Source organism: Phacochoerus africanus, chromosome 14 (assembly GCF_016906955.1).
Source record: "Phacochoerus africanus isolate WHEZ1 chromosome 14, ROS_Pafr_v1, whole genome shotgun sequence".
Taxonomy (NCBI): domain Eukaryota; kingdom Metazoa; phylum Chordata; class Mammalia; order Artiodactyla; family Suidae; genus Phacochoerus; species Phacochoerus africanus.
Genome location: NC_062557.1, coordinates 37,179,120 through 37,206,660, shown reverse-complemented (window position 1 = coordinate 37,206,660; position 27,541 = coordinate 37,179,120). Strand labels below are relative to the sequence as shown.

The window sequence follows — 27,541 nt, the reverse complement described above, 5'->3', positions numbered from 1 at the left end:
ACCCACACTGAGGGAGTCACTAGCAGATCCTAACTGAAGGAATGGTTGGAATGCGATCACTTGGTGGGGGCGGGGGTGTGTGTGTGTGTGTGTGTGTGTGTAGAGGGTATGCTGTAAGAAGAAGAGGGCATGTAGAATTAGCTCAGAGTAATTCCAGTATTTAAGGAGTAGTTAGAAAAGGCCCAGCCAGCAGAGGAAGTGGCCAAGGAGTGACTAGAGCGGAAGAAAACCAGGAGGATAGGCCTAGAAAATCAAGGGAAAATATTTTAAGGAGAAAATGGTGAGCATTGGTTAAAGCTGCTAAATAGTCTTAACAAGAAGTGCCTGGAAAACCTACATTCAACAACTTGTAGGTTATTGGTGACCATAGCAGAGGTCACTTGGGAGAAATGTTAGGTACAGAAACACATTTTGAAGTGGATTTGGGGTGAATGAGAGATGAAGAACATATGACAGAAACAACTCAAACAAGGAATTTTTTTTTTTTTTTAATTTTTTCCCGCTGTACAGCAAAGGGATCAAGTTATTCTTACATGTATACATTTTCCCCCCACCCTTTGTTCTGTTGCAACATGAGTATCTAGACATAGTTCTCAATGCTACTCAGCAGGATCTCCTTGTAAATCTGTTCTAAGTTGTGTCTGATAAGCCCAAGCTCCCGATCCCTCCCACTCCCTCCTCCTCCCATCAGGCAGCCACAAGTCTATTCTCCAAGTCCATGATTTTCTTTTCTGTGGAGATGTTCATTTGTGCTGGATATTAGATTCCAGTTATAGGTGATATCATATGGAATTTGTCTTTGTCTTTCTGACTTATTTCACTCAGTATGAGATTCTATAGCTCCATCCATGTTGCTGCAAATGGCATTATGTCATTCTTTTTTATGGCTGAGTAGTATTCCATTGTGTATATATACCACATCTTCCGAATCCAGTCATCTGTTGATGGACATTTGGGTTGTTTCCATGTCCTGGCTATTGTGAATAGTGCTGCAATGAACATGCGGGTGCATGTGTCTCTTTTAAGTAGAGTTTTGTCCGGATAGATGCCCAAGAGTGGGATTGCGGGGTCATGTGGAAGTTCTATGTATAGATTTCTAAGGTATCTCCAAACTGTTCTCCATAGTGGCTGTACCAGTTTACACACCCACCAACAGTGTGGAAGGGTTCCCTTTTCTCCACAACCCCTCCAGCACTTGTTCTTTGTGGACTTATTAATGATGGCCATTCTGACTGGTGTGAGGTGGTACCTCATGGTAGTTTTGATTTGCATTTCTCTTATAATCAGCGAGGTTGAGCATTTTTTCATGTGTTTGCTGGCCATCTGTATATCTTCCTTCAAACAGGGAATTTTACTTGTAGAAAGAAAGGAAATGATGAAGTAAAATAAAGGGACAGGGCTGTTACTGCTTTGATTTATGATTTTTTTTTTTTTTTTTGGCCATGCCTAAGGCATGTGGAAGTTCCTGGGCCAGGGATAGATCCTGAGCCACAGCAGTGACAAGGCCAGATCCTTAACTGCTAGGCCACCAGGGAACTCCTGATTTATGATTTAAAAAAATATTTATTGTGCAAATATATCATGGTAATTATACAAAAGTATAGATGAATCAATGAATATTTACAAATCCAAAACCTATGTAACCATCACTTAGGTTAAGAAATAGAATATTGCTGGAGTTCCCGTTGTGGCGCAGTGGTTAACGAATCCAACTAGGAACCATGAGGGTGCGGGTTCGGTCCCTGCCCTTGCTCAGTGGGTTAACAATCCGGCAGCGTTGCTGTGAGCTGTGGTGTAGGTCGCAGACGCGGCTCGGATCCCACGTTGCTGTGGCTCTGGCGTAGGCCGGTGGCTACAGCTCCGATTGGACCCCTAGCCTGGGAACCTCCATATGCCGCGGGATTGGCCCAAAGAAATAGCAAAAAGACAAAAAAAAAAAAAAAAGAAATAGAATATTGCTACTTAATTGCCAAAGATTCTAACTTTCTTATAAATAGAATCATTTGTACATAGGCTTTTGTGTCTGGCTTCTTTGGCTTATTATGTCTGTGAGGTTCATCCATGTTACGGTATATGGTAGTAGTTCATTTTTTCCTGTGAATATGGTCTTCCATTTTATCAGTATACTGCTGTGCTTGTCCATTCTTCTGTTGATGGACATTTGGATTGATTCTAGTTTTGGGGGCTTTACAAATAATGCTGCTCTGAGTTTTCTTGTCTCGGTGTATATGTGCTTATGCTTCTAAAGAGTATACATCTAGAGTGGAACTATTTGGTCAAAGAGCGTGGTATCTTCAACTTGAATATATATTGTCAAACGATTTTCCAAAGTGATTGTATTGAATACATTTACTGCCGGTAAATAGGCAGCCTCTTGACTCCACATCCTGCCAATGCTTGGTTTTGTCACTGTGGTTTTAATTAGCACTTCCTTGATTACAAATGAGGTTGAGCCACTTCTCATGGTTACTGATGATTAACTCTCCTACTTTTGAAGTGTTTTTTCATGTCTCTTGCCTGTTTTCTGAGTTACCTTTTTCATACTGATTTTTTTTTTTTTTTTTTGGTGGCTGTGCTCAGGGCATGCCAAGTTCCTGGGCTAGGGATCGAACCCAAGCCACAGCTGTAACCAGAGCCACAGCAGTGACAATACTGGATCCTTAACCACTAGGCCACTAGGGAACTCCTTCATATTGATTTTCAATTGTTAGTTGTATTAGGTGAATCCTTGTGGGGTTACAAGTGTCTCTTCTCCCTTGCTCTGGCTTGGCTTTTCATTTTTCTGCTAAGGATGGTTCATGATTAACACAAGTTCTTAATTATTTTTGCTTGTTTTTGGCCTTACCTGCGGCATGTGGAAGTTCCTAGGCCAGGGATCAAATCTGAGCTGCAGCTGCTACCTGTACCACAGCTTCGGCAATCCTGGATCCTTAATATGCTGCAGCACAGTGAGCTTCATTTTAATGTAATGAATACTATAGTAGAATTTGCCAATCTCTCTTTTTTTTTTTTTTAATCTTTTTGGTACTGCGCCTCTGGCATATGGAGGTTCCCAGGCTAGGGGTCCAATTGGAGCTATAGCCACCAGCCACAGCCACACCCACAGCAGTGTCAAATTTGAGCGTTGTCTGCGACCTACACCGCAGCTCACCGCAATGCCAGATCCTTAACCCACTGAGCAACATCAGGGATCGAACCCGGAACCTCATGGTTCCTAGTTGGAGTCGTTAACCACTGCGCTACGACGGGAACTCCTCAGTCATTTTCTATGAGTTCACTTCTTTACCTCATTTTTCATGAAAGCCCTTCCAAGAGTGACTACAAAATAGAAGCTCTTTCTACCAATCACCACCTAAATGATTTACCTGATTAATCAGTGCCTGTGTCCTCATGGATACTAGTAGGTTAGTTTCTGCTGAGCTGCAATGGGAACTCCTAGAATTAGCCAATCTTTTATGTTGAGGGTTTTTGGTGTCCTTGTACCGTGATCATGAAAATATGTTTCTACATTGTTCTCTAGAGTTTTTATTAATTTTACTGTTGTCATTTGAATCTAAATTTCCCTGGTATTGGTTTATATAAACATTTTTATTTATTATTTATATTTATTTATTTTGTTTTTTAGGGCTGAATCCATGGCATATGGAAGTTCCCAGGCTAGGGGTTGAATCAGAGCTACAGCTGCTGGCCTACACCACAGCCACAGCCACAGCCATGCCAGATCCAAGCTGCATCTGCGACCTGCACCACAGCTCACGGCAATGCTGGATCCTTTAACCCACTGAACAGGGGCAGGGATTTAACTTGAGTCCTTATGGATATTCGTCTGTCAGGTTTGTTTCCGCTGAGCCATAATGGGAATGCCTATGTGAACATTTTTGAAAGATAGGAGAGACTTTAACATGTTTCAATACCCAGTAGCGTGGAAGGAATGAAAGCTACAGGAAAGGAGTGTTTGGAAAAAGTTGGGGGAAGATGGGATCCCAAGCAGAGTGGAGGGATTTACTTAAGACAGAAGGAAAGACGACTGTTTGTAGTAGGATGGAATGAGAAGTGGGTGGTCCAGATGCACATAGGTCTTTGGAAACAGGAAGTTTCTAGTTTGCCTGTGTAATATGAGACACATTATCTGCTGAGTAAGGAGAGGTTGGATGGAGTCAGGGCTTGGGGAAAGTTTAAGAGAGTCCTTGAAAATGTAGAATAAATTCCAGAAAATAGAGTAGGCTCGTTGTGCAGTTTTGAGGCTTCAGTTGACGTTTTTGGAGATAAATTATAGTGGTGCTTGGAGTTCCTGTTGTTGCTCAGCAGAAACGAATCTGACTGATATCCATGAGGATGCAAGTTCCACCCTTGGCCTCACTTAGTGGGTTAAGGATCGAGTGTTGCTGTGGCTGTGGCGTAGGCCAGCAGCTGTAGCTCTGATTAGACCCCCTAGCCTGGGAACCTCCATATGCTGCAGGTTCGACCCTGAAAAGACAAAAAAAAAAAAAAAAAAGAGAGAGAGAGAGAGAGAATGTAGGGAATTGGCAGAAGTTACTGAGATGATTGATCTAAGACTGTAAGGTGGGAGGAGAGTAGACATAAGAGGGATCTGAAGAATACGGAGAAGACAGGGCTGTCAGTGGCTTGGAGTCCTAGTGAAGTCAGAGAATGAATCATAAGCAGATAATTGAGCTAACTTGCCGGGAGATAAGGTGATCTGAGAATAGAAGGCTTGATTAGAGATTTTTGAGGTATAGTATTTTTTTTCAATAAGGATGTAGTTTGTAATATGATTATATAACATATGCTTAATATTCACTGATATGAATGAGAAAAGTTGGTTAGAAAAGTACACATAATTCTTTTATAATGGACCATATGCCCAGTTTGTTCACTTATATGAGAATTTAATTCCTGTATGTAAAGGAACATAATATTTTTTTCCATTGCTAAATTTATACATATTAGAAATTCTGGATGATTATGCTTCATATTTATATTTAATTAATTTTGGCAAAGTGTTTTATTTTCATTGATCATTTACAAGTGGTTTTGTTCCTGATATTAATATTCCCTAGGTATCTAGTGAGGTTGGTTTTTTTTTTGTCTTTTTGTCTTTTTGCTATTTCTTGGGCTGCTCCCGCGGCATGTGGAGGTTCCCAGGCTGGGGGTTGAATCGGAGCTGTAGCTGCTGGCCTACACCACAGCCACAGCAACGAGGGATCCGAGCCGTGTCTGCGCCCTACACCACAGCTCACGGCAATGCCGGATCGTCAACCCACTGAGCAAGGGCAGGGACCGAACCCGAAACCTCATGGTTCCTAGTCGGGTTCGTTAACCACTGCACCACGACGAGAACTCCAGGTTGGTTTTTATAACCTTACTTGTGCTAATTATTATAGGTACTGTTAAAAAAGGAAAAAACCACTAGTTTTGTAATTTCAACCTGTAATTTCGCTTTGAAATGTCTTCCAAATGTGTGCTTTTTATTGAAAAACAATTTAAACAATTGTTTCACCAAGAACAGTAATGAACAGTAATGAGGTTGTTTTGTTGATTGACATTGTGCCTTTTTAATTTGCTCCCTTGTTGCTTAATTCTAATGCAGATACATCAAGAAATCTGGAATTTCATGAAATACATAGCACAGGGAATGAGCCTCCTTTGCTGATCATGATTGGCTACAGTGATGGAATGCAGGTCTGGAGCATCCCTGTAAGTATGAAGATGGTTGAATCCCTAAAATAAAATACTTTGCAGCAGGCTAGCTGCTAGGAAACCTGGCGATGCTTTCTCTAAGGTCCCATCCATTTATCTCACAAGCAGTTGCTAAGAGACGGCTATGTTTGCCATGCCATTCAAGGTCGAAGGAATGAGGGACATGCTGTATATGACTTGTTTTTTTTTTTTGTCTTTTGTCTTTTTTTTTGTTGTTGTTGTTGTTACTATTTCTTGGGCCGCTCCCGCGGCATATGGAGGTTCCCAGGCTAGGGGTCGAATCGGAGCTGTAGCCCCGGGCCTACGCCAGAGCCACAGCAACGCAGGATCCGAGCCGCGTCTGCAACCTACACCACAGGTCACGGCCACGCCGGATCGTTAACCCACTGAGCAAGGGCAGGGACCGAACCCGCAACCTCATGGTTTCTAGTCGGATTCGTTAACCACTGCGCCACGACGGGAACTCCCTGTATATGACTTGTAAAGTGGGCCAGCAATCGTGGGAATCTCTTTACATGCAGGCTCTCACTTCTCATCATGTAACTCTATTAGTTATTATTATCTTTAACTGCATTTTACTGAAGAGTAAACAGGCTTACAGACAAATTGTAATATGAAGAAGCAAATAAGAGGTTATAATAAGGAAGTGGCAAAGAAGTTAATTATGATTTAGCCATAGTAAGATTGGAAAAGCAGGGAGTTCCCTTGCAGTGGAGTGGGTTAAAGATCCAGCATTGCCACTGCAGCAGCTTGGGTGGCTTCTGTGGCACAGGTTTGATCCTTGGCCCAGGAACAACTTCTGCATGCTGTCAGCATGGCAAAAAAAAGGAAAAGAAAAAAAAGATTGGAATTGCAAAAAGTAAAGTCAGAGGCTCTGAGGTGGAAATGTTCTTTTCTGTAGAGTTGGACATTGATTTGGGTTTCTTAAGGTTTTTTCCTTCTTAAAAAATATTGAGATAAATATCTGTTTGGTCATGTAGTTTGGAGAGATCAATAAAAGTAGGTGTACTAGGGCTTTTGGTAGATTTGCCAAATTACATTCTTGTAAAGCCATGCGATTTATACTTGCCTTGTTCATTTATTAATTCATTCACTCAGCAACGATTTATTGATTGCTTTTTATATGCCAGACCCTGTTCAAAGTGCTGGGAAAACAACATTGAGCTAAATTCTTAGGGAATTTCCATTCTAGGTAGGTGGGTTGGAGGATGGGGAAGATGATATACACAGATGTACTATGCTTTCCTTTCTTTCATCTTCTTCTTCTTTTTTTTTTTTTTGGCTGTGGTGTGCAGCAGCTCAGTTCCCAGACCAAGGAGTGAACCTGGGCTGCAGTGGTGAAAGTTCTGAATTCTAACCACTAGACCACCAGGGAATTCCCAGCTATGCTTTGATAATAAACAGACATGTACCAAGTGTTATGATGGGGTGGCTGATGTGTTACGTAAGATGCTTTCTTGTAAAGCCTCTCTCAAAGACTGTCTGAGCAGAAGTATGGAGGCCTGATCCTTATTGGTGTTTGAGGAAGGGGCATTCCAAGGCAGTGGCCTCTGTGATAGGACTGTTTCCTTTAAGAACAGCAAGGAGGCAATTTGGTGGAGCTGGGTGGGCAGGTGAAGAATGCCAGATAGTTTACAAAATGAGCTTTGTGCCATTGTAAGAACTTCAAACATTTAGGGCCACACAGCAGCATATGGAGGTTCCCGGGGTAGGGGTTGAATCAGAGCTACAGGGATCTGAGCCTCATCTACGACCTACACCACAGCTCATGGCAACGCCAGATCCTTAACCCACTGAACTAGGCCAGGGATCAAACCTCATGGTTCCTAGTTGGATTCGTTTCCACTGTGCCATGATGGCTACTCCGTAAGAACATTTTGAATATAGAGCAAAGTTGAAACACATACACCCACCAACTAGGGTATACAGTGAAAATTTTACCAGCTTCATTTTTTCTCTACCTTTCCATCTTTTTCGATGTATTTCAAAGTAAATTGCAAACATCAGCATACTTTCCCCTACTTTTTGCATGCGTATCATTAGAGTTCAATATTTGATTAGCGTTCTAATGTAAAATTTACACACAACTAAATGCACAAATCTTTATTCAATTTTAATTTTTTTGTTTTTGTTTTTTGGGTACATCCATGGCATCTGGAAGTTCCCAGGCCAGGGTCCCAACCTGAGTCACAGCAGAGACAATGTCAAATCCTTAAGCATTAGGCTACCAGGGATCTCCTACACACTTTTTTTTTTTGGTCTTTTTGCCTTTTCTAGGGCTGCTCCCACAGCATATGGAGGTTTCCAGGCTAGGGGTCGAATCGGAGCTGTAGCCGCTGGCCTTCACCAGAGCCACAGCAACGCGGGACCCGAGCTGTGTGTGCAACTTACACCACAGCTCACGGCAACGCTGGATGCTTAACCCACTGAGCAACGCCAGGGATTGAACCTGAAACCTCATGGTTCCTAGTCGGATTCGTTAACCACTGTGCCACAATGGGAACTCCTACACAAATCTTAATATGTGCATTTCTGGAGCTTTGATAAGTGCAGGGCAACCCAATAGAACCCAATAGAATGTGATTGTCACTCAAGGTATTTTCCTTATGTCCATTCTCAATTTTTCCTCTCTCCTATTCATGAAATAGCCACTGATTTTGTTTTTCTATTATAGATTAATTTTGCCTGTTTTAGAACTTTCTGTACTGTTATACTGTATGCACTGCACTCTTTTTGTGTGAGGATCCTTTTCACTCAGCATGTTTGTAAGAGTCACTCTTGTTCATTGTCCCTTTTTATTGCTCAATAGTATTCCAGTATGTGAATAAACCATAGTTTATCCCTTCTCTTAATGAGGGATAACTGGGCTATTATTAATAGCTTTTGCCTGTTATAAACAAAGCACTTCTGTTTTTTTTGTAAACGTATAAATATCTACAAGTGGAATTGCTGCTTCATAGGGTAGGAATGTAGTTAATGTTTTTTTTTTCTTTTTTGGCTGCACCATGGCATGTGGAGGTCTTGGGCCAGGGATCAGATCCCAGCCGCAGTTGTGACCTACATGGTAGCCGCAGTGATGCCTGATCCTTTAACCCACTGTGCTGGGCCTGGAATTGAACCTGTGACCTGGTGCTGCAGAGACACTGCTGATCCCCCTGTGCCATGTTGGGAACTCCTGTAGTTAGTTTTATAACTTCCAAACCTTTTTTCTCAAGTAGTTGTATTTTTTTTTTACATTTCTGCCAATAATGTATCAGTTGTTCTATATCCTTGCCAATGTTTGGTGTTGTCCGTCTTTTTAATTTCAGCCATTCTGGTGGTTTGTGGTTTTAATTAGCATTTCCCTGATGGCTAATAAGGGTGAACACTTTTTCACATGTTTATTGGCCATTGGGATATCTTTTAGGGATTATCTGTACAGTTTTTTTGCCCATTAAAAAAAAAAACGGGTTGTAGAAGTCTTTGGAGGAATTTGAACAGAGGTCAACAGCGATGCCTCTTATAAAAATAGGAAAAGTATGATAAGGAGCAGACTTGGAAGGAAACACAGTGAGTTTGTGGACCATGGACTGGTGCTGGTCCATGAACTGGTGATAGTGAAATGTTTGTTACTGTTTACAACAAGATAGGTACAGAAAATGAGAGTAAGCTTTTGGAAACCTATAGCTATTTGCCAGCTAAACATCACCAAAACATGTGTTTGTCATTTGCAGAAGTATCTGTTTGTGCCAGAGTGGGAATTAAAAAATAAATAAATAATCGGGCCTTCATAACATGGCTTGACAAACACTGTCAGCAGGACCTCCAGTTGGAGGAGGAATTGTTTATGACAGTGAGTGTGTTTTAGAGATTTTGCTGTCATGTATTATTTCATTTAACACAAATAGCATCTCTGTGAATACTGATGTTTGAGTGGTTGTAAGCTCTCCGTGGACATGGAATGAGATATGGAAGATTCAGGGAGGAGATCTGAATTGCAGGATGGGGATTTGGATTTATTAATTTTTAGCCAGTATGAACTCATTAGGAATCTTTGAGTAACAGAAAATTCCCAAATCCATATTTAATAAAGATTGGTGTTACGTGGCTGTGGAATGAATAGAAAATAAGGAGAAAAGAAAAGAACATGAGGCCCCTTAGGAGTCAGTTTGACATTGTTTATATGAGATGTTGAGAGCCTGAACTAAGTTCGTTGTGTTGGTAACTGATAAGATATTGAGAAGTCAAAGATATTTCCAAGGTCTTGATTGGGGGCTGGTGCTGCCTGGTAAGTTATATGGCATAGTTTTATTTTATTTTAATTTTTTAAAAATTACTTAATGAATTTTATTACATTTATAGGTGTACAAAAATCATCACAACCAAATTTTACAGCATTTCCATCCCAAACCCTCAGTGCCATCCCCTCACCTTTGGAAACCATAAGTTTTTCAAAGTCTGTGAGTTAGTATCTGTTCAGCAAAGAAGTTCATTGTGTGCTTTTTTTAGATTCCACATGTAAGTGATAGCATTTGATATTGGTGTCTCCTTGTGTGACTGACTTCACTTGGTACGATAATTTCTAGGTCCATCCATGTTGCAGCAAATGCTGTTACTTCTTTCCTTTTAATGGCTGAGTGATATTCCACCGTGTATATGTACCACGTCTTCTTTATCAATGGACACTTAGGTTGTTTCCATGTCTTGGCTATTGTATGTAGTGCTGCAATGAACATTGGAGTACATGTATCTTTTTGAGTCATGGTTTTCTCTGGATAGATGCCCAGGAGTGGGATAGCTGGATAAAATGGTAATTCTATTTTTAGTTTTCTGAGGCATGTCCATAACTGTTTTCCATAGTGGTTGCACCAATTTACATTCCCACCAACAGTGTAATAGGGTTCCCTTTCTCCACACCCTCTCCAGCCCTTATCCTCTGTTGACTTTTTGATGATGGCCATTCTGGCCAGTGTAAGGTGGTTTTATTTGCATTTCTCTAATAATGAGTGGTGTTGAACATCTTTTCATGTGTTTTTTGGCCATCTGTATGTCTTCTTTGGAGAATTGTCAGTTTAGATTTCCTACCCATTTTTTGATGGGGTTCTTTGTTTGAGGTAGGTTCCCTCTATGCCCACTTTTGGAAAGGTTTTTTTTTTTTTTTTTTTTTTAATCAGAAATGGGTGTTGGAGCATAGTTTATAAGAATTAGAATTTGGGAGTTCCTGGTGGCTCAGTAGGTTAAGGATCCAGCATTGTTACTGCTGTGGCTCTGGTTGATGTTGTGGCACAGGTTCAGTCTCTGGCCTGGAAATTTCTGCATGCCACAGGTGTGGCCAAAAATAAAAAAAGAATTTTATCCAAATGAAACAGGTTCAGGGTGGGGATATGCACTGGGAGTTTGGGATGGCAATGGTATAAAATTTGGTTGTGATGATCATTGTACAGCTATAAATGTAATAAAATTCATTGAGTAATAAAAAACATATATATATCCTTACATAGCTAAAAAATATATCTTGAAAATTTGAAAATACATTCATTGCAGCACTTAAAAGATGAGAGTTGAATTGTGTGAAACAGTCTTAGTTTCAGTTAGTTCAGATTCGGTGTGTTCTTGGAGCTTTGAATATACTGCAAAGAAATGACACTAGGTGTCGCTAACACATTGAGCTAAAAAAAGTACAACCTTTGCCTTGAAAGGAAATATTTGCCCTAAAGTATAGCTTTTACACTTTTAGTGTTGCCTTTACACTAAAAACTTTAGGGAAAACATGCAAGGACATATTTGAGGTAAATACCAATTAGTCTATTATTTATTTGAGTTTGGGTGCCAACACACTCTGCCATGTCAAGATTGCTAGCCAGGAAACAATTTTTATGGATTTCATTTGGGAACAATATAAAGTCAGTGATTTGGGTAACTGGCAGGCAGAGAAAGTTTCAGTATGGACCCAAATAAAAAAATTGGCTTTGTTGAGAGTGGAGTCTCATTTTGTTTGGTCCAGTCTCTTATTACTGGAAAGAGAAGTAATGGATGACTCTTGAGTCATCTGGCAATGGAAAATCGTTGGGTGTCATGGAGTGAATAAAAGCAGAAATGAAGAATAATACTTAAATCACTTTTGGAATCCACTCGTACTAGTAGAGGAAAATATTTTTTCATAGAGTGTTTCATACGGCGTCACATTAGAGAAGTCTTATAGCTGAAGTTGACTCTTTCCTCTGTTTTAATAGTGGCTTTATGTGACTTTTGTTGACTTGAGAAGTGAATTTGAAATTTATTCCTGTGCATTGGAGTCTTGTTTGAAATATTTTTGATGTTTTTCCATCCTAAAATGGAAGATATTCTTTGGACAGTGTGTGGAAGGCAGCTTTTTCTTTTGTTATAAATTTTACTGAATGTGTTAAATACAAGAAAGTGCACAGATCTGAAGTGTACAGATTGAGTTTTTATATACGTATATAACCTTCTGGACACCATTCGGATTACGGTGTTCTCAGCAACTCAGCAGAGCCTCTCATGCCACTTGCCCATCGATACTCTCTTCGTACCTTGTACCTCTAAGTAACCACTATTCTGACTTCTATCAAGAGAGATTAGTTTTTTCTCTTCCTGAATTTATACAAGGGGTGGTGGTGGTCACAGATAATCCAGTCTATTCTTTTCTGTCTGGCTTCTTTCTCCTAACAGTGTGACTATGAGATGCTTTCACGTTATTGTATATAGCAGAGATTTGTTCATATTTTTGCTATATAGTATTTTATCACAAATACAACACATTTTAAAAAGTCCTTTATATAACTGGTAGACATTTTTATTGTTTCCACTTTCCGAGTGTTGTGAATAAAGCTGCTCTGGCATTCTTATATGTGTTCCTTGTGGATATATGCCACATCGATTTCTCTTGGATACCTAGAAGTGGATTTGCTGTGTCATAGTGTGGGTGTATGTTTAATTTTAGTAGGTATCGCCAACCAGTTTTCCAAAGTGGTTTTACCAATATGCCCTCCCACCAGCATTGTCTGAAAGTTTCATTTGCTCCACATTCTCATTTGCACTTGGTATTGTCAGTCTCATTAATTTCGACCATTCTTGTGTGTATGTGCTGGTATTTCATTGTGGGGTTTTATTTATTTATTTATTTTTGTCTTTTTAGGGCCACTCCCACAGCATATGGAGATGCCAGGCGAGGGGTTGAATGAGCGTTGTGGCCTGCACCACAGCCACAGCAATGCTGGATCCAAGCCACATCTGTAACCTACACCACAGCTCATGGCAACACTGGATCCTTAACCCACTGAGAGAGGCCAGGGATTGAATCTGCGTCCTCATGGATGCTGGTAGATACCTTTCCGCTGAGCCCCGATGGGAACTTCTCATTGTGGCCTTTTTTTTTTTTTGGTCTTTTTGCCTTTTCTAGGACCATTCCCCGCGGCACATGGAGGTTCCTAGGCTAGGAGTCTAATTGGAGCTGTAGCCACCAGCCTATGCCACAGCCACGGCAACGTGGCAGCCGAGCCGCGTCTGCAACCTACACCACAGCTCACGGCAACACCGGATCCTTAGCCCACTGAGCAAGGCCAGGGATCGAATCCGCAACCTCATGGTTCCTAGTCGGATTCGTTAACCACTGTGCCACCAAGGGAACTTCTCATTGCGGGCTTTTAAAGATGCGTTTATTTTGCAGTAATTTCAAATTTTCAAAAGATTTTATTGACTAGTATAAGGAACTCCTGTTACCCATTACCCAGGTTTACCAATGAAGGGCATTTTGTTCCTTTTGCTTTATCATTCGCTCAATTTTTTGTGTGCATATTTTTTTCCTGAACTGTTTATAAGTAGGATAATTCATGCCCTCCTTTTCCATAAATAATTCAGTATATATTTCCTGAGAATAAGCACATAATCTTGTACAACCCTAGCACTATTATCAAAACCAGGACATTTAAATTTGATGTAATACTGTTATGTAATCTACAGTCAACATTTTCTGATTTCATCATTTGTCCTAATAGACTTCTTTATAGGTTTTCTCACATTTTTACTTTTTTCTAGGTTTTTATTTTTTCTATTATAGTTGATTTATGTTGTTCTGTCAATTTCATTTTTACTTAATGTCTTCTGATGAAAGAAATCCAGATCAGATTTTAAGTGGTTTAGTGGTTTACTCTATTCTTTTCTTTTCTTTCTTTCTTTTCTTTTTTTTTTTTGGCTTTTTAGGGTTGTACCTTGTGGCATATGGAGGTTCCCAGGCCACCAGCCTACACCATAGCCATAGCAACACCAGATCCTTAACTCAGTGAGCAATGCCAGGGATCAAACCTGCATCCTCATGGATACTAGTCAAATTCATTTCTGCTGAGCCATAATGGAACTCTTGAATTCATTTTGAAAACTTTTTAATTTTGAAGTAATTATAGGCTTATGGGAAGCTGCACAATAAGTTCTGGTTACACTTCCCCTAGTTCCCTACAGAGGTGACATTTTATATAAACTGTAGTGCAGCATCAAAACCAGGAAATAGACATTTGCAATGGTATAAAAATTTTTTTGCACTTTGTGTTTTGCAGTTTTATTTAGATATAATTGACCTACTATGTTGACTTGTAACCCTATAAATTTTGGTCATTTTGCCTGTTTTGAGATGGATTCGTAGGCTTTGAATGCATTCAGATTTTCATCTGCAGACACAGTGATAAATCCTTTTTTTTTTTTCTTTTTTTACCACATCTTTGGCATGGGGAGCTTGGAGCCAGGGTGCGACCCTGTTTTACAGCAGCAACCCTAGCCACATCTGTGACAATGCCGGGCCCTTAATCTGCTGAGCCAGGAAACTCCCACAATGCTTAATCTTGAGGCTGAGTTCCCCGCCTCTTAAAAATTTATTTATTTATTTATCTGTCTGTCTATTTATCTTTTGTCTTTTTAGGGCTGCACCCGTGGCATATGGTGTGTGAATTGGAGGCTACAGCTGCCAGCCTGAGCCACAGCTGCAGCAACTCGGGATCCAAGCCATGTCTGTGACCTATACCACAGCTCATGGCAACACTGGATCCTTAAGCCACTGAGCCCAGATCCTTAACCCACTGAGCGAGGCCAGGGATCGCACTTGCAACCTCGTGGTTCTTAGTCGGATTCGTTTCCGCCGTGGCGTGACAGGAACTCCCCTTTTTTTTCAATTAATCATTTTTGAATAGTCTTCCACTCTGGCCTGGGGGTTATTTGCAGATAGAGTATGCATTGATCACAGGCTCTCATTTATGTCTTTAATTTTTTTTTTTGGAATGTGGAATTTCAAGGATTGAACCTGGGCCACAGTGGTGAAAGTGCCCAGTCCTAACCACTAGACCACCAGAGAACTTCCTGTTCTTTTACTTTTTATCTTCTTTATGTATACTCTTCTGAGTATTGGTCAGCTTGATGTGAACTATCACAAGTGATAACGAAATTAAGAAACAATTGTTTTGGAGTTCCTGCTGTGGTGCAGCAGGATCTGTGGTGTCTCTGCAGTACCAGGATGCAAGTTTGATCCCTGGCCTGGCACAGTGGATTAAAGGAGCTGGCATTGCTGAAGCTTTGGTGTAGGTCGCAACTGTGGCTTGGATCTGATCACTGGCCCTGGAACTCTATATGCTGTGGGACAGCCAAAAAAAAAAAAAATTGTTTTAAAAGGCTAATACTATTTCAAGTAAGAAATTATCCAAAATTATAAGGCATGAAAGTGTGGAAAACACAAATTATATATGTTTGTGACTCATCCTTGACGTTATTGGCATTTTAGAGAAAACGATTCTTTGTCAGGCGGGGTCTGTTCTGTACCTAGTAGGGCATGTAGCCACATCTGTGGCCTCCTTCTACTGGCTGCTCAAAGCAACTCCTTAATTCTGACAATTAAAAATGTCTCCAGAATGTGAGTTCCCATCATGGCTCAGCAGTTAATAAGCCCCATCAGCATCCATGAGGATGCGGATTTGTTCCCTGGCCTTGCTCAGTGGGTTAAGGATCCGGCATTGCCGCGAGCTGTGGTGTAGGTCACAGACAGGCCTGTGGCCCTGGCGTAGGCTGGTGGCTACAGCTCCGATTCGACCCCTCCCTGGAAACCTCTGTATGATGTGGATGTGGCCCTAAAAAGATTTAAAAAAAAAAAAAGGCTTAAACATTGCCAAACATCCCTCAGGTTGAAAATCACAACTCCAGAGAATGAAAATTTTGGTTGGAGTGACTGGTAAATGCTTTGAGGGAAAAGTTGTGCATAGTTAAGCATACTAAAGATTTAATGTACATTTATACACATACATACTTCAGTAAGAATTGTTTTAAAATGTACTTCAGTAAGAATTGTTTTAAAATGTAACTGACATAGCTGTTTTTATTTTATTTTTATTTTTTGTCTTTTGTCTTTTTAGGGCTGCACCCGGGGCATATGGAGGTTACCAGGTTAGGGGTCAAATCAGCTACAGCTGCTGGCCTACGCCACAGCCACAGCAACACAGGATCCAAGCCGCATCTGCGACCTACACCACAGCTCATGGCAATGCAGATCCTTAACCCACTGAGCAAGGCCACGAGTTGAACCTGAAACCTCATGGTTCCTAGTCAGATTCATTTCTGCTGTGCAACAATGGCAACTCCTCAGGTGACTTTAAAAAGAAACTGAACCAGTATTTTTATTTTATTTATTTATTTGTGGTTGCACCCATGGCATATGGAAATTCCTGGATCAGGGACCAAATCCGAGCCACAGCTGTGACCCAAGCCACTGTGGTTGGATTCTTTGTCCACTGCACTATAGCAGAAACTCCTGAAGTAGTATTTTTCTTTTCTTTCTTTTTTTTTTTTTTCCTTGTCTTTTTTGGCATTACCCTCAGCATATGGAAGTTCCTGTCTAGGGGTCAAATTGGAGCTGCAGCTACAGGCCTACACCACAGCCATAGCAATACAGGATCTGAGCCATGTCTGCAACCTATACCACAACTCACGGCAAAGCCGGATCCTTAACCCCCTGAGCAAGGCCGGAGATTGAACCCGAACTCTCATGGATAATAGTTGGGTTCATAACCCCTGAGGCACAATGGGAAACTCCAGTTCTGGGACTCTTGATGTTACATTAGCAGTTGAGAATTCTTAGTAAGCCTCTTGTAGAACTGTGATCATGTCCGAATGGTGTGGCACCACATCTCTGGTACCAGGTACATTGTCTGGCAGTTAGTAGGATATGTGTGTGTGCCTGTATTTACATATATATTTACATATGTATGTATATGTGTGCTTGTGTATATGTGTGTATTTGTTTAATAAATATGTGTCATGATTTCAGCCTTTTGCTGGATATTTTCATCGAATTTGCTAGAGACTCACTATCAGATTGAGCCAAACTAAATTTCCTAATCTTTTCTTGTTTGCTCTCATTCCATTTTGATCCATGACTGTCCCTTATTCATAAATTCTTTTTTTAAATTAGCAGAGCCATCATTTTCCCACACTGAGCTTTCGGGTGTGTGCCACTTATTAGGAGATACAAATGTAACCGAGCCTTGCCTTGAGCAGATCATATTTTATGTGTGCACTGTCACTCCATAATTGCAGTCTGTGTCAGTGCTTCCCAAATGGGAGTGATTTTGCCCCCAAGGAAACATTTGTCTTTGTTTGCAGACATTTTTTATTGTCACCATTAGGAGTTGCTCCCGGCATCCACTGGGTAAAAGCCAGAGATGCTGCTAAACATCTTACAAAGTACAGGACAACCTCCCACAACAGAAATTGTTCAATCCAAATGTCAGTAGTGCTGAGAACCCCTGGTCTGTGAGATTGGTGTTATCTCGGAGGTTTGAATAGAGTGCCGTAGAGCCCTGAGTCAGGGTGGGGTGCTTTGGGGAATCTTGACACTTGTGCCGCATAGTAAAGTTATATAATATTCATATCATTAATAACTTTGTTTTTGAATAATCAGAGAGTATCTCTTTTTTGGCACGTTGCCCATTGTCTTATTATCCTGTCACTTTTACTAGTTAGTGTTAGTCCCATTTTACAGTTGAATAAATTGAAGCTCATGTTTAACCAGCTCAGCTTCTTTAATAGATAACCTTAAAAAAAAAAAAAAAGACTAGTTTTTAAAAGCAGTTTTAGTTTCATAGCAAAATCGAGCCACAAGGACAGTTCCCATATACCTCTTGTCCCCACAAACCCACAGCCTCCTAACTGTCAACATTGCACATCCGGGTGGTACATTGTTACAGTCAGTGAACCTACACTGGTCACGTCCTTATCACTTGAGGTCCATGGTTTACATTCAGGTTCACTTTTGGTGTGGTACATGCTATGCGTTTTGACAGATGTGTCATGACCTGTCCCTACTACCATCATAGTATCTTAAAAGCAGTCTCACTGCCCTAAATATCCTCTGTGCTCTGTCTACACACTGCTCTAAAAATCTTCTCGGCGTTCCCGCCGTGGCGCAGTGGTTAACAAATCCGACTAGGAACCATGAGGTTGCAGGTTCAGTCCCTGCCCTTGCTCAGTGGGTTAAGGATCCAGCGTTGCCGTGAGCTGTGGTGTAGGTTGCAGACGCGGCTCGGATCCCGCGTTGCTGTGGCTCTGACGTAGGCCGGGGGCTACAGCTCCGATTCGACCCCTAGCCTGGGAACCTCCATATGCCGCGGGAGCGGCCCAAGAAATAGCAAAAAAAACAAAAAAACAAAAAAAACAAAAAACAAAAAAACTTCTCTATCCCTCCCCTGGCAACTGCTGGTCTTTTTACTGTCCATGTAGTTGTGCCTTTCCAGAATGCCGTATATTTGGAGTCAGACAGTATGTGGCCATTTCAGATTGGCTTTTACTTAGTAATATGCATTTAAGTTTCCCCCATGACTTTTCATGGCTTGAAAGCTCAAATTTTTTTTTTTTTTTTTGGTGCTGGATAATATTCCATTATCTGGAGTTACCACAGTTTATTTATGACAGCTATCTTTAAATAATTAACATACTATAAAATGTGCAAATCTCATTTATACTTTGGTGACTATGTGTGTTTATATGTTTGTGTAAGTATATGTATGTTCACACACATAAAATAAATGAAACTACCATCGAGAACAAAATGTAGAACTTTTTTCTTCTATGTCCAGTTGGTATTAACTATTCCCCCCCAATCCATGTAAGGTAATCACTATTCTGACCTTAGATTAACTTCATTGAACTTCATATAAATATATGTATACAGTAGGTGTCTGTCTTTTGCACTATGTCTTTAATTTTTTGTTTTTTAATTTATTTGGCCGTGCCTGTGGCATGTGGAAGTTTCTAGGCCAGGGATTGAATGGCACCACAGCAGCGACCCAGGCTGCTGCAGTGACAGTGCTGGATCCTTAACCTGCTGCATTACAAGAGAACTCCAACTATGTCTTATTTATTTATTTATTTTATTTATTATTATTATTATTATTTTTGTCTTTTTAGGGCTGCACCTGTGGCATATGGAGGTTCCCACACCAGGGTTCAAATCAGAGCTGTAGCTGCTGGCCTATCCAAACTGCATCTCTGCTACCTACACCACAGCTCACGGCAACACTGGATCCTTAACCCACTGTGCAAGGCCAGGGATCAAACCTGCATACTCATGGATGCTAGTCAGCTTTGTTTCTGCAGAGCTGCGATGGGAACTCCAACTATGTCATTTTTAGTTTCATCTGTATTGTTGCATGTGTGGTAGTTTGTATTTGACATTTTTTTTTTCATCACTGTGTTTAATTCTACAGATTGAATATACGACTCTTTGTTTCTGGCTTTTGGCTGTAGTGAATAAAGCTCCTATGAACATAATTGTAGATATACGTACTCTATTTTTGAGTATCTACCTAGGAGTAGAATTGGTGGGTCGTAGGTTAAGCATGTTTTTAACTCCATTAGAAAGCGCCCAGAGTCTTCCAAGAGGTTGTGCCATTACACACTTAAATCCGCACTATCTGAAAATTCTAGTTGCTCTGTTTCCTGCTACCATTGGTGCTCCCCCTCATTTTTATCATCTTGTTAATCTACAAGTTTGTGTGATACCTGTTTACAGAAGAAACATCTTAGGCTTCTTTTTGATAGAATCAGGTTCTCTTTGGTTAGCTATCTATTGCAAAACTATCTTCAAACAGGTTACATCAGGATAGATTTACCATACCAATGAAATAGGACAAACGCAGTCTTTTAAAAGTGGGAAGAGGCTATATGGCAAAATTGGCTTATCTGTAACCTTGTTTTCTCTCTTGCCTTTCTCCACTGGACATGTATTCAGCATGAACTAAAATAACAAGTTAAAGGGACTCCAGTTTGTGTGGCTGAGTGATTATGAAGTGTTTATGACAGCTGCTAGGCTGACACTCTCCGTAATGGTGTTACATTGACTTCTGAACACCTTCGAGTCTGCCCCCAGGCGTGTGTGTCTGTGTCGTCTGAGTGGTTTTACACGAACATCTACCCCGAGTACGATCTTTTGACTACAGAAGTGTTACTTGCAAATGGAAGATACCATTAGGGCTGCTTCAAAGCTCCGGAATGGTATTTGGATTGGTGGTGCTGAAGTAATGGCTGGGGTTTTGAAGTGTAATGTCTAAATCTGTGTTGCATAACCAGAGGAACGTGGGAGTTTAAACTGACTTTCTTTGATCTTCCTTTCAAAAATCAGGCTGAAGGGGAAAGGTTAAAGTTGCCTCAAAATGCTCCTCTCCATCTGTGTAAAAATTTGGAAGTATGAAAATATGATTACAAGTTCCATTCATTATTTATGTTCTGCGGTTTTCATATTGTTCTTGAAACTCACTTCCTTCTTGCCTCAAGTTTTGTATTTTGAATTTAGCGTCAAGCCCGAAATACAGACTCGGTTGCCGTCTGCTTTATGTGGTTGGCAAATATCTGTTCTATAAGTTGTTAGTCCTTACAAATATGCGTTTTAGGTGGTTTTTGTGGTTTGCTTTTTTTTTTTTCTTGATGGCATAGAAAGGTTACAGAGATACTGACACTCTGACATTAACTGAATCATTTGTGGTTAGCTAGGCAAAAATAAAACAAAAAACTCCTCTCCTTCTTCCTCCTACTTTTAGGATCTTTCAAAAGAATTGCTTTTTACCCTCAAAGAATACTTTCCTCAAACTGTGCTATGTTAAGCGTTTGAAATTGTTGGAGCAGAGCTATTGCACATAAAATGAGTCCCTGGCAGTGACTTGTTCGAGAAAAAAAGCTCGAATTTAAAAACTGATTTTGAATGTAGTTTGTTAATAGGAGATTCCGATGCCTCTTTGATCTGGTCATTTGGGGGGAACATTTTTCTTCGTTTTCTTTCTTTCTTTTTTTTTTTTTGTCTTTTGGCCATTTCTTGGGCCACTTCCGAGGCATATGGAGGTTCCCAGGCTAGGGGTCCAATCGAAGCTGTAGCCGCCAGCCTACACCACAGCCACAGCAACGCGGGATCTGAGTCACGTCTGCGACCTACACCACAGCTCACAGCAACACCAGATCCTTAACCCACTGAGCAAGGCCAGGGATCAAACCCGCAACCACATGTTTCCTTGTTGGATTCATTAACCACTGCACCATGATGGGAACTCCTTCTTTGTTTTCTTATGTCTAAAATGAAAGTATATCATTAACTTGGCTCACAGGGTGATTCTAGAGAGAGCTTGCTTTGTAGTTTGATGGTCACTAATGTAGCTAGGTGCTGCCCTTCTGTTGCTTAGGAACTGAATACCTTACTATAAGAAATTACCTCTTCTCCTTCCCCTGTGTATTTTTGGCTGCACCCATGGTGTGTGAATGTTCCTGGGCTAGGGATTGAACCTGCACCGTTGCAGCGACCCAAGCTGCTACACTGCCACTGCCACAAGGGAACTCCTATATTTTGATATTTTTACTTTTTATCTCTAATTTAAAAAAATCAGTGTGTATATAAATATGTATTTTATCCCTAAGTGAAAAAAATTATTTTCAACTTTGTAAGTTACAGAAACTGTCATGAACTCTTTTTTTTTGGTCCTTTTGCCATTTCTTGGGCCGCTCCCGAGGCATATGGAGGTTCCTAGGTTAGGGGTCGAAATCGGAGCCGTAGCTGCCAGCCTGCGCCAGAGCCACAGCAACGCGGGATCCGAGCCGCATCTGCGACCTACACCACAGCTCACGGCAATGCCAGACCTTTAACCCACTGAGCAAGGGCAGGGATGGAACCCGCAACTTCATTGTTCCTAGTCGGATTCGTTAACCACTACGCCACGATGGGAACTCCTACATTTATTTATTTAAATGGGCTGTCATTATATCACTGTTGGTAAGAAAACTTGTTGCAGCTAAAAACATCTTACAAACACATAAAGATTGGAATGAATGTGGGATATTTGCCAGAGTAGGTGGTGATTATCCTGATCTCGAGCAGGAAGGTGAAGACTAGTGTGATGAGGGCTGCTACCCAGGAGTTCCCTCTGTGGTCTAGTGGGGTTGGTGGCCTCTCTGGAGCGCTGGGAGGAAGGTTTGATCCCCTGGTGGACACAGTGGGGTTAAGGAACTGGCGTTGCCACAGCTGTGGTGTAGGTCTCAGCTGTGGCTCAGATCTGATCCTGGCCCTGCACAGAGGGTTAAGGATTCAGTGGTTGCCAGATCTGATCGCTGGCCTAGGAATCCCGTGTTCCATGGGGCATGAGGAAAAAAAAAAAAAAAAAGGCTGTTCCTCAGAAGAGGTGCTACTGGGCATTTTGGTAGTAGCCCTTTTTTTGAGAGCTGGAAAGCTTAGGAAGTTAATGTACCATTGGGTTCAAGAATGAGTTGTACCAGGAGTTCCCGTCATGGCTCAGCAGATGCGAATTGACTAGTATCCATGAGGATGCAGGTTCGATCCCTGGTCTTGCTCAGTGTGTTCAGGATCCAGTATTGCCACGAGCTGTGGTGTAGGTCCCAGACTCTGGTTGGATCTGGTGTTGCTATGGCTGTGGTGTAGGCCGCTGGCTATAGCTCCGATTCAACCCCTAGCCTGGGAACCTCCATGTGCCTCAGGTGCGGCCCTCAAAAGACAAAAAAAAAAAAAAAAAAAAAAAAGAAGAAGAATGAGTTGTACCAAAATGTATTTTATGATGTGGTATTATAACAAATTTCCAGGTATTAAATATTAATAACATTTTGAAAGCAGTAGGGCAAAGGCAAATTATGCTAAGTATCATTAAGACTGACTAATGAGACCGACAGACTTAGTCATTTATTTATCAGTTCATTCATTCAACAAGCATCTTCTTGATTTAACTGTCTCTTGAGTGCCAACTATGTGTTAGATATTTTAAATACACAATTTAACATAGTTATTTTGTTAGATAGATATGTCATTACCCTTATTTTAAAGCCAAACTCAGATTTAGCGTATTTCTAAGTTTATAAACACAAGTCCAATTTACTTTCTACTATAATAAATTGTTGGAATCATGGATGTTGATATTTTTTGTCTTTTTTTTTTTGTCTTTTCTAGGGCCACATCCATGGCATATGGAGGTTCCCAGGCTAGGGGTCTAATTGGAGCTGTAGCTGCCAGCCTACACCACAGCCACAGCAACGCAGGATCCGAGCCCCATCTGTGATCTACACCACAGCTCACGGCAATACTGGATCCTTAACCCACTGAATGAGGCCAGGGATCAAACCTGCAACCTCATGGTTCCTAGTCAGATTCTTTAACCACTGAGCCATGGTGGGAACTCCTGAATGTTTTTGATATTTATAACTGATGATCTGGCGTACTGTAGGTACTTGGCTTTGTTGCTATAGATCATGCTTTGGGGACTTCCAGGGTCGCACCTATTGGCTGCTTTTACTCTCTTAGGTTTTCCAAATGGAACCAGAGGCATTACTTACGTCTTACATCAGAGAACTCAGAAGTGAAAGATGTTTGACTTAAAGTCAGGATGTGTTTGAGATAAACATGAGGAATTCCTTTTCTGATGTCTTTCATAACTGATGGTTTGGTCTTTTTATTTATATTTTCAGTCTGAAAATGATGTATAATGTATCCATTTTGAAAAATAGATAAATTAGCAGTTCCCATCATGGCTCCTCAGTAACGAATCTGACTAGGAACCATGAGGTTGGGGGTTTGATACCTGGCCTCAGTGGGTTAAGGATCCGGCGTTGCCATGAGCTGTGGCGTAGGTTGGAGATGTGGCTCAGATCCCGCGTTGCTGTGGCTGTGGTGTAGGCCGGCAGCTACAACTCCAATTGAACCCCTAGCCTGGGATCTTCCATATGCCATGGGTGCGGCCCTAAAAAGACAAAAAAAAAAAAAAAAAGAGAGAGAGAGGGAATAGTGGACATCAACTGTTGGCAAGGATGGGGAGCAAGTTGAGAATGCTCTTACACCTGTAAATTGGTACAGTTACTATAGAAAAACTGCTTTGTTAAAATCTCCAAAACATGCACATATTCCTAATACAGCAATCTGACTAGTGTGTACCCAAAAGAAATACTTAAATATGTTCACTAAATGCCATGTGTAGTATCATATTAAAAATGATAAAATCCTGACACTCATACATCTATGAAATGAACATACCCTAGATTTTATTTAATTTATTAATTAATGAGATATTAGGCAAGTTGTTGCTGGTTTAAAGGAGAATCTGAAGAACAGATATAGGCAATTAGGAATGCCTAAATGAACCTTTTGTTTTTTGTTTTTGTTTTGCTTTTTAGGGCTGCACCTGCAGCATATGCAAGTTGCTAGGCTAGGGGTCAAATCGGAGCTACAGCTGCCAGCCTACACCACAGCTATAGCAACTCAGGATCTGAGATGTGTCTGTTGTGACCTATACCACAGATCATGGCACCCCTGGATCCTCGACCCACCAAGCGAGGCCAGGGATCAAACCCTCGTCCTTAGGGATACTAGTTGGATTCTATTCCACTGTGCCTCACCAGGAAATCCTGAAAAGAATCTGTTAAGAGAGGCAAACCTAGTTAATATCCTGTTGGGACTAAAATGTACTGCTTGGAATCTTTTTTTTTCTTTTTTAACGCACCTGCCAAAAGTTGGAAGTTCCCAGGCCAGGGATCAGATCTGAACCGCAGCTGAGATCTAAGTTGCAGCTGTGGTAATGCCTGATCCTTTATCCCACTAAGCCAAGCTGGGGAGCAAACCTGCATCCTGCCCCTTCAGAAATTCCTGACCTTGCCGAGACACCACCAATCCTGTTGTGCCACAGCGGGAACTCTTAGAATCTTTTTTATGAATGGAATTCAGTTGTATCCCTATCAAATTCATTTGCACTTCTGTGGACAAGAGTCAATTGCATTATTATCAGTTTTCTGCAACTTAGAGTATTGATTTTTTTATTTTTTAATTTTTTGTCTTTTTGTCTTTTCTGGGGCTGCACCGGTGGCATATGGAGGTTCCCAGGCTAGGGGTCTAATTGGAGCTGTAGCCTCTGGCCTACACCACAGCTCATGGCAACGCCGGATCCTTAACCCACTGTGTGAGGCCAGGGATCAAACCTGAAACCTCATGGTTCCTAGTCGGATTCATTAGCCACTGAGCCACGACGGGATCTCCAACTTATAGTATTGTAAAATAGCCCAGTCAAGACACAGATTCTTGCAGATTCTTGTAGAATCAAATAACCCCCAAAGGATCCACTTATACAACTCTTGGTAATCCATTGAAAGGAAACACGGTAATCTTTTTCCCATTTGCGATTTTTCTTGACATCTCAGTGAGCCCAGAACTGGAAACAAACTAGAACTCCATCGACTAAGCGTAGAATGGATAAATTGCAGTATTTCAATACAGTGGAAGTCTACAGAGCAACAGAAATAAAAACTACAGTTGTTGCCTAAACTCGGCCACTGTCCACCAGTGCCAAATAGAAACACAGACACCGAGTTTTGGGTGGGCAAGAGAGACCACAGCAGGCTAATGCCTTAAAGACTGTGCCCTCCATTGGGAAGAACTGTGGGGAGTTTTATAGTGAAAAGGAGAAAAACAGGTTTTCAGATAGGAATCAGGATCAGGGCAGACATGCATTCTTCTTTATTTGAGGGGATCTTAGTCATCAAAGCCGGAGTCAGGAGATCTCGGCATGATCATGATGGTGGGTCTTTTGGGTTATTGCCTAGAATAACAGTACTTTCGAAAAGGGCATATTGATCGGAGATTAGGACAAACTAGGAAAGTTCCTGAAAAACGTCATGTGCTAATAATCTTTAACCTACAGGCAGTTGTGCTCAGGGTGCCTAATCTTTAGCTTACAGGTGATTGTGTTTAGGGTGCAAGTAAGCCAGGGAGAAGGATAAGGAAGGACTCTAAGCTGTTCAGTTTTGAAGTATTCATTTCTAAAAGACACGTAAGGAACATAACTTTCCTCTTCGGTGTAGAACATGCCTACAGCATTATGTGTGTCCCTTGAGAGGGAAGCAGGCTCCTGTGCTGTTGTTTGACTGTCTCTCGCTTGTCTTTGCATCCCCTTCCTTCCCTGATTAGCTCCTCTCTGAACCTGCCCCTTGGAACTCATGCAAGGCCATGGAGGCTGAATGAAGTCCACTTCCTAAAAACAAGAAATGGGGCACACAAAGGCTTTCGTGCCCAGGAGCCCCACAACGCCCTGCTTGGCCACATTCCGTACTTTTCTTTGATACCCCTCAATCTTGAGGAGAGCAGGTGTTGGGCGAGAAAGGGAATTATAGTTTTGGATAGAGATGTTAATCAGAAACTCGGCAAGGGAACTTGGTTTTAGGGGACCTTAGTTTTAAGTCCCCACTTCTGTTTTATCTTTCCCCAAGTCCTCCAGGGGAAAGTAGCTCTGGCTACTTCCCGCCGAAATGGGGCATAGTTCTGCTTCAGTTTGGGGAATGGACACCAAATTAGAAATATTCCTGAGTTCCAAGTCCTGGAGCAATTTCACTGTCTTAAAACATTTAATAGTTACGAGACGTTATCTTGGAGCCATGAGGCTGCAGCTACCAGCTGCCAGCAGACCTTGCTTTTAAGGATAGCCGGTGGCATCCCAAGTCTGCCACGACTCAGAAAACTCAAGTTCCCAGGACTTGTCTGAAATCACAATCGTAATGTCACCTAGTATCACTTTGGATGTCTAAACCATAGCTGTTCCGTTTTGACTCTTAATAGTATTTTTCCTTAATGGCCAAGGCAAGTATCACTGTTCATGGTTTTAGTGCTTTCCTAGATACGAGGAGATGCAAGAATTAGGCTCATAAAATATTCTCCTGAAAATAGCTGTCTGAAGACCTGTTTTGCCAGTTTTCCCAGAGCACAGGGTGCCTTAATCCTGAGCTCTTTCAGGGGGGAGTTGAGGGTCAGCAGCTGCAGTGGCTCATGACGCGCTCTGTGTAAAGGCAGATGGCAAGCGCCAACCTCCGGTTCACAGGGCTTCCCCATGGTCATATATTCGACCATCGTTTTGAGTGGCATTTCATGGCCTTTACATCCCATGGTGCTAGGAATGCTCATTCCCAGGTCTGGCAAAGATTTTGCTGATAGGGCCACTCAGTGTGCTCTTACTGGACCAGGCCTTATTACAGTAGCAAAAAGTCTCTGGACCACCTATCTTACTAGCCAGTTATGGTCCAGGAAAATATTCCCTCCTGTTGCATCTTCCCACATCTAGAGTTACACTATTACAATCATTGACCTGGTAAAGAACTGCTTCAAGTCACCTAGTCATCATTATTTTTCTTGGTGGCTCCGTCACACATGTGGTCATACAAGGAACAATATCTTGTAAAACAGGCAAATACAAGCAGTGTAGCTAATAACAGTAATAGAGTTATAAGCAAATATTTAAGCCAATAGCTTCCTACTCCAAAGCAGCTTTAGAAGATGTTGTCAAGGCTAGGTCACTTG

The 27,541-nt window shown here is 41.3% G+C and overlaps 1 protein-coding gene across 11 annotated transcripts in view; it reads left to right on the top strand.

Annotated features, from left to right (window-relative positions):
* The window catches only part of BCAS3 (BCAS3 microtubule associated cell migration factor), a 580,473-nt gene that overhangs the window by 23,679 nt on the left and 529,253 nt on the right, over positions 1-27,541 (top strand). For all 11 annotated transcript variants that reach the window (XM_047759073.1, XM_047759067.1, XM_047759070.1 and 8 more), the window contains exon 5: positions 5,591-5,697. In XM_047759073.1, coding sequence (XP_047615029.1) covers positions 5,591-5,697 — 107 coding nt within the window. The remainder of the gene's footprint in view (positions 1-5,590; positions 5,698-27,541) is intronic.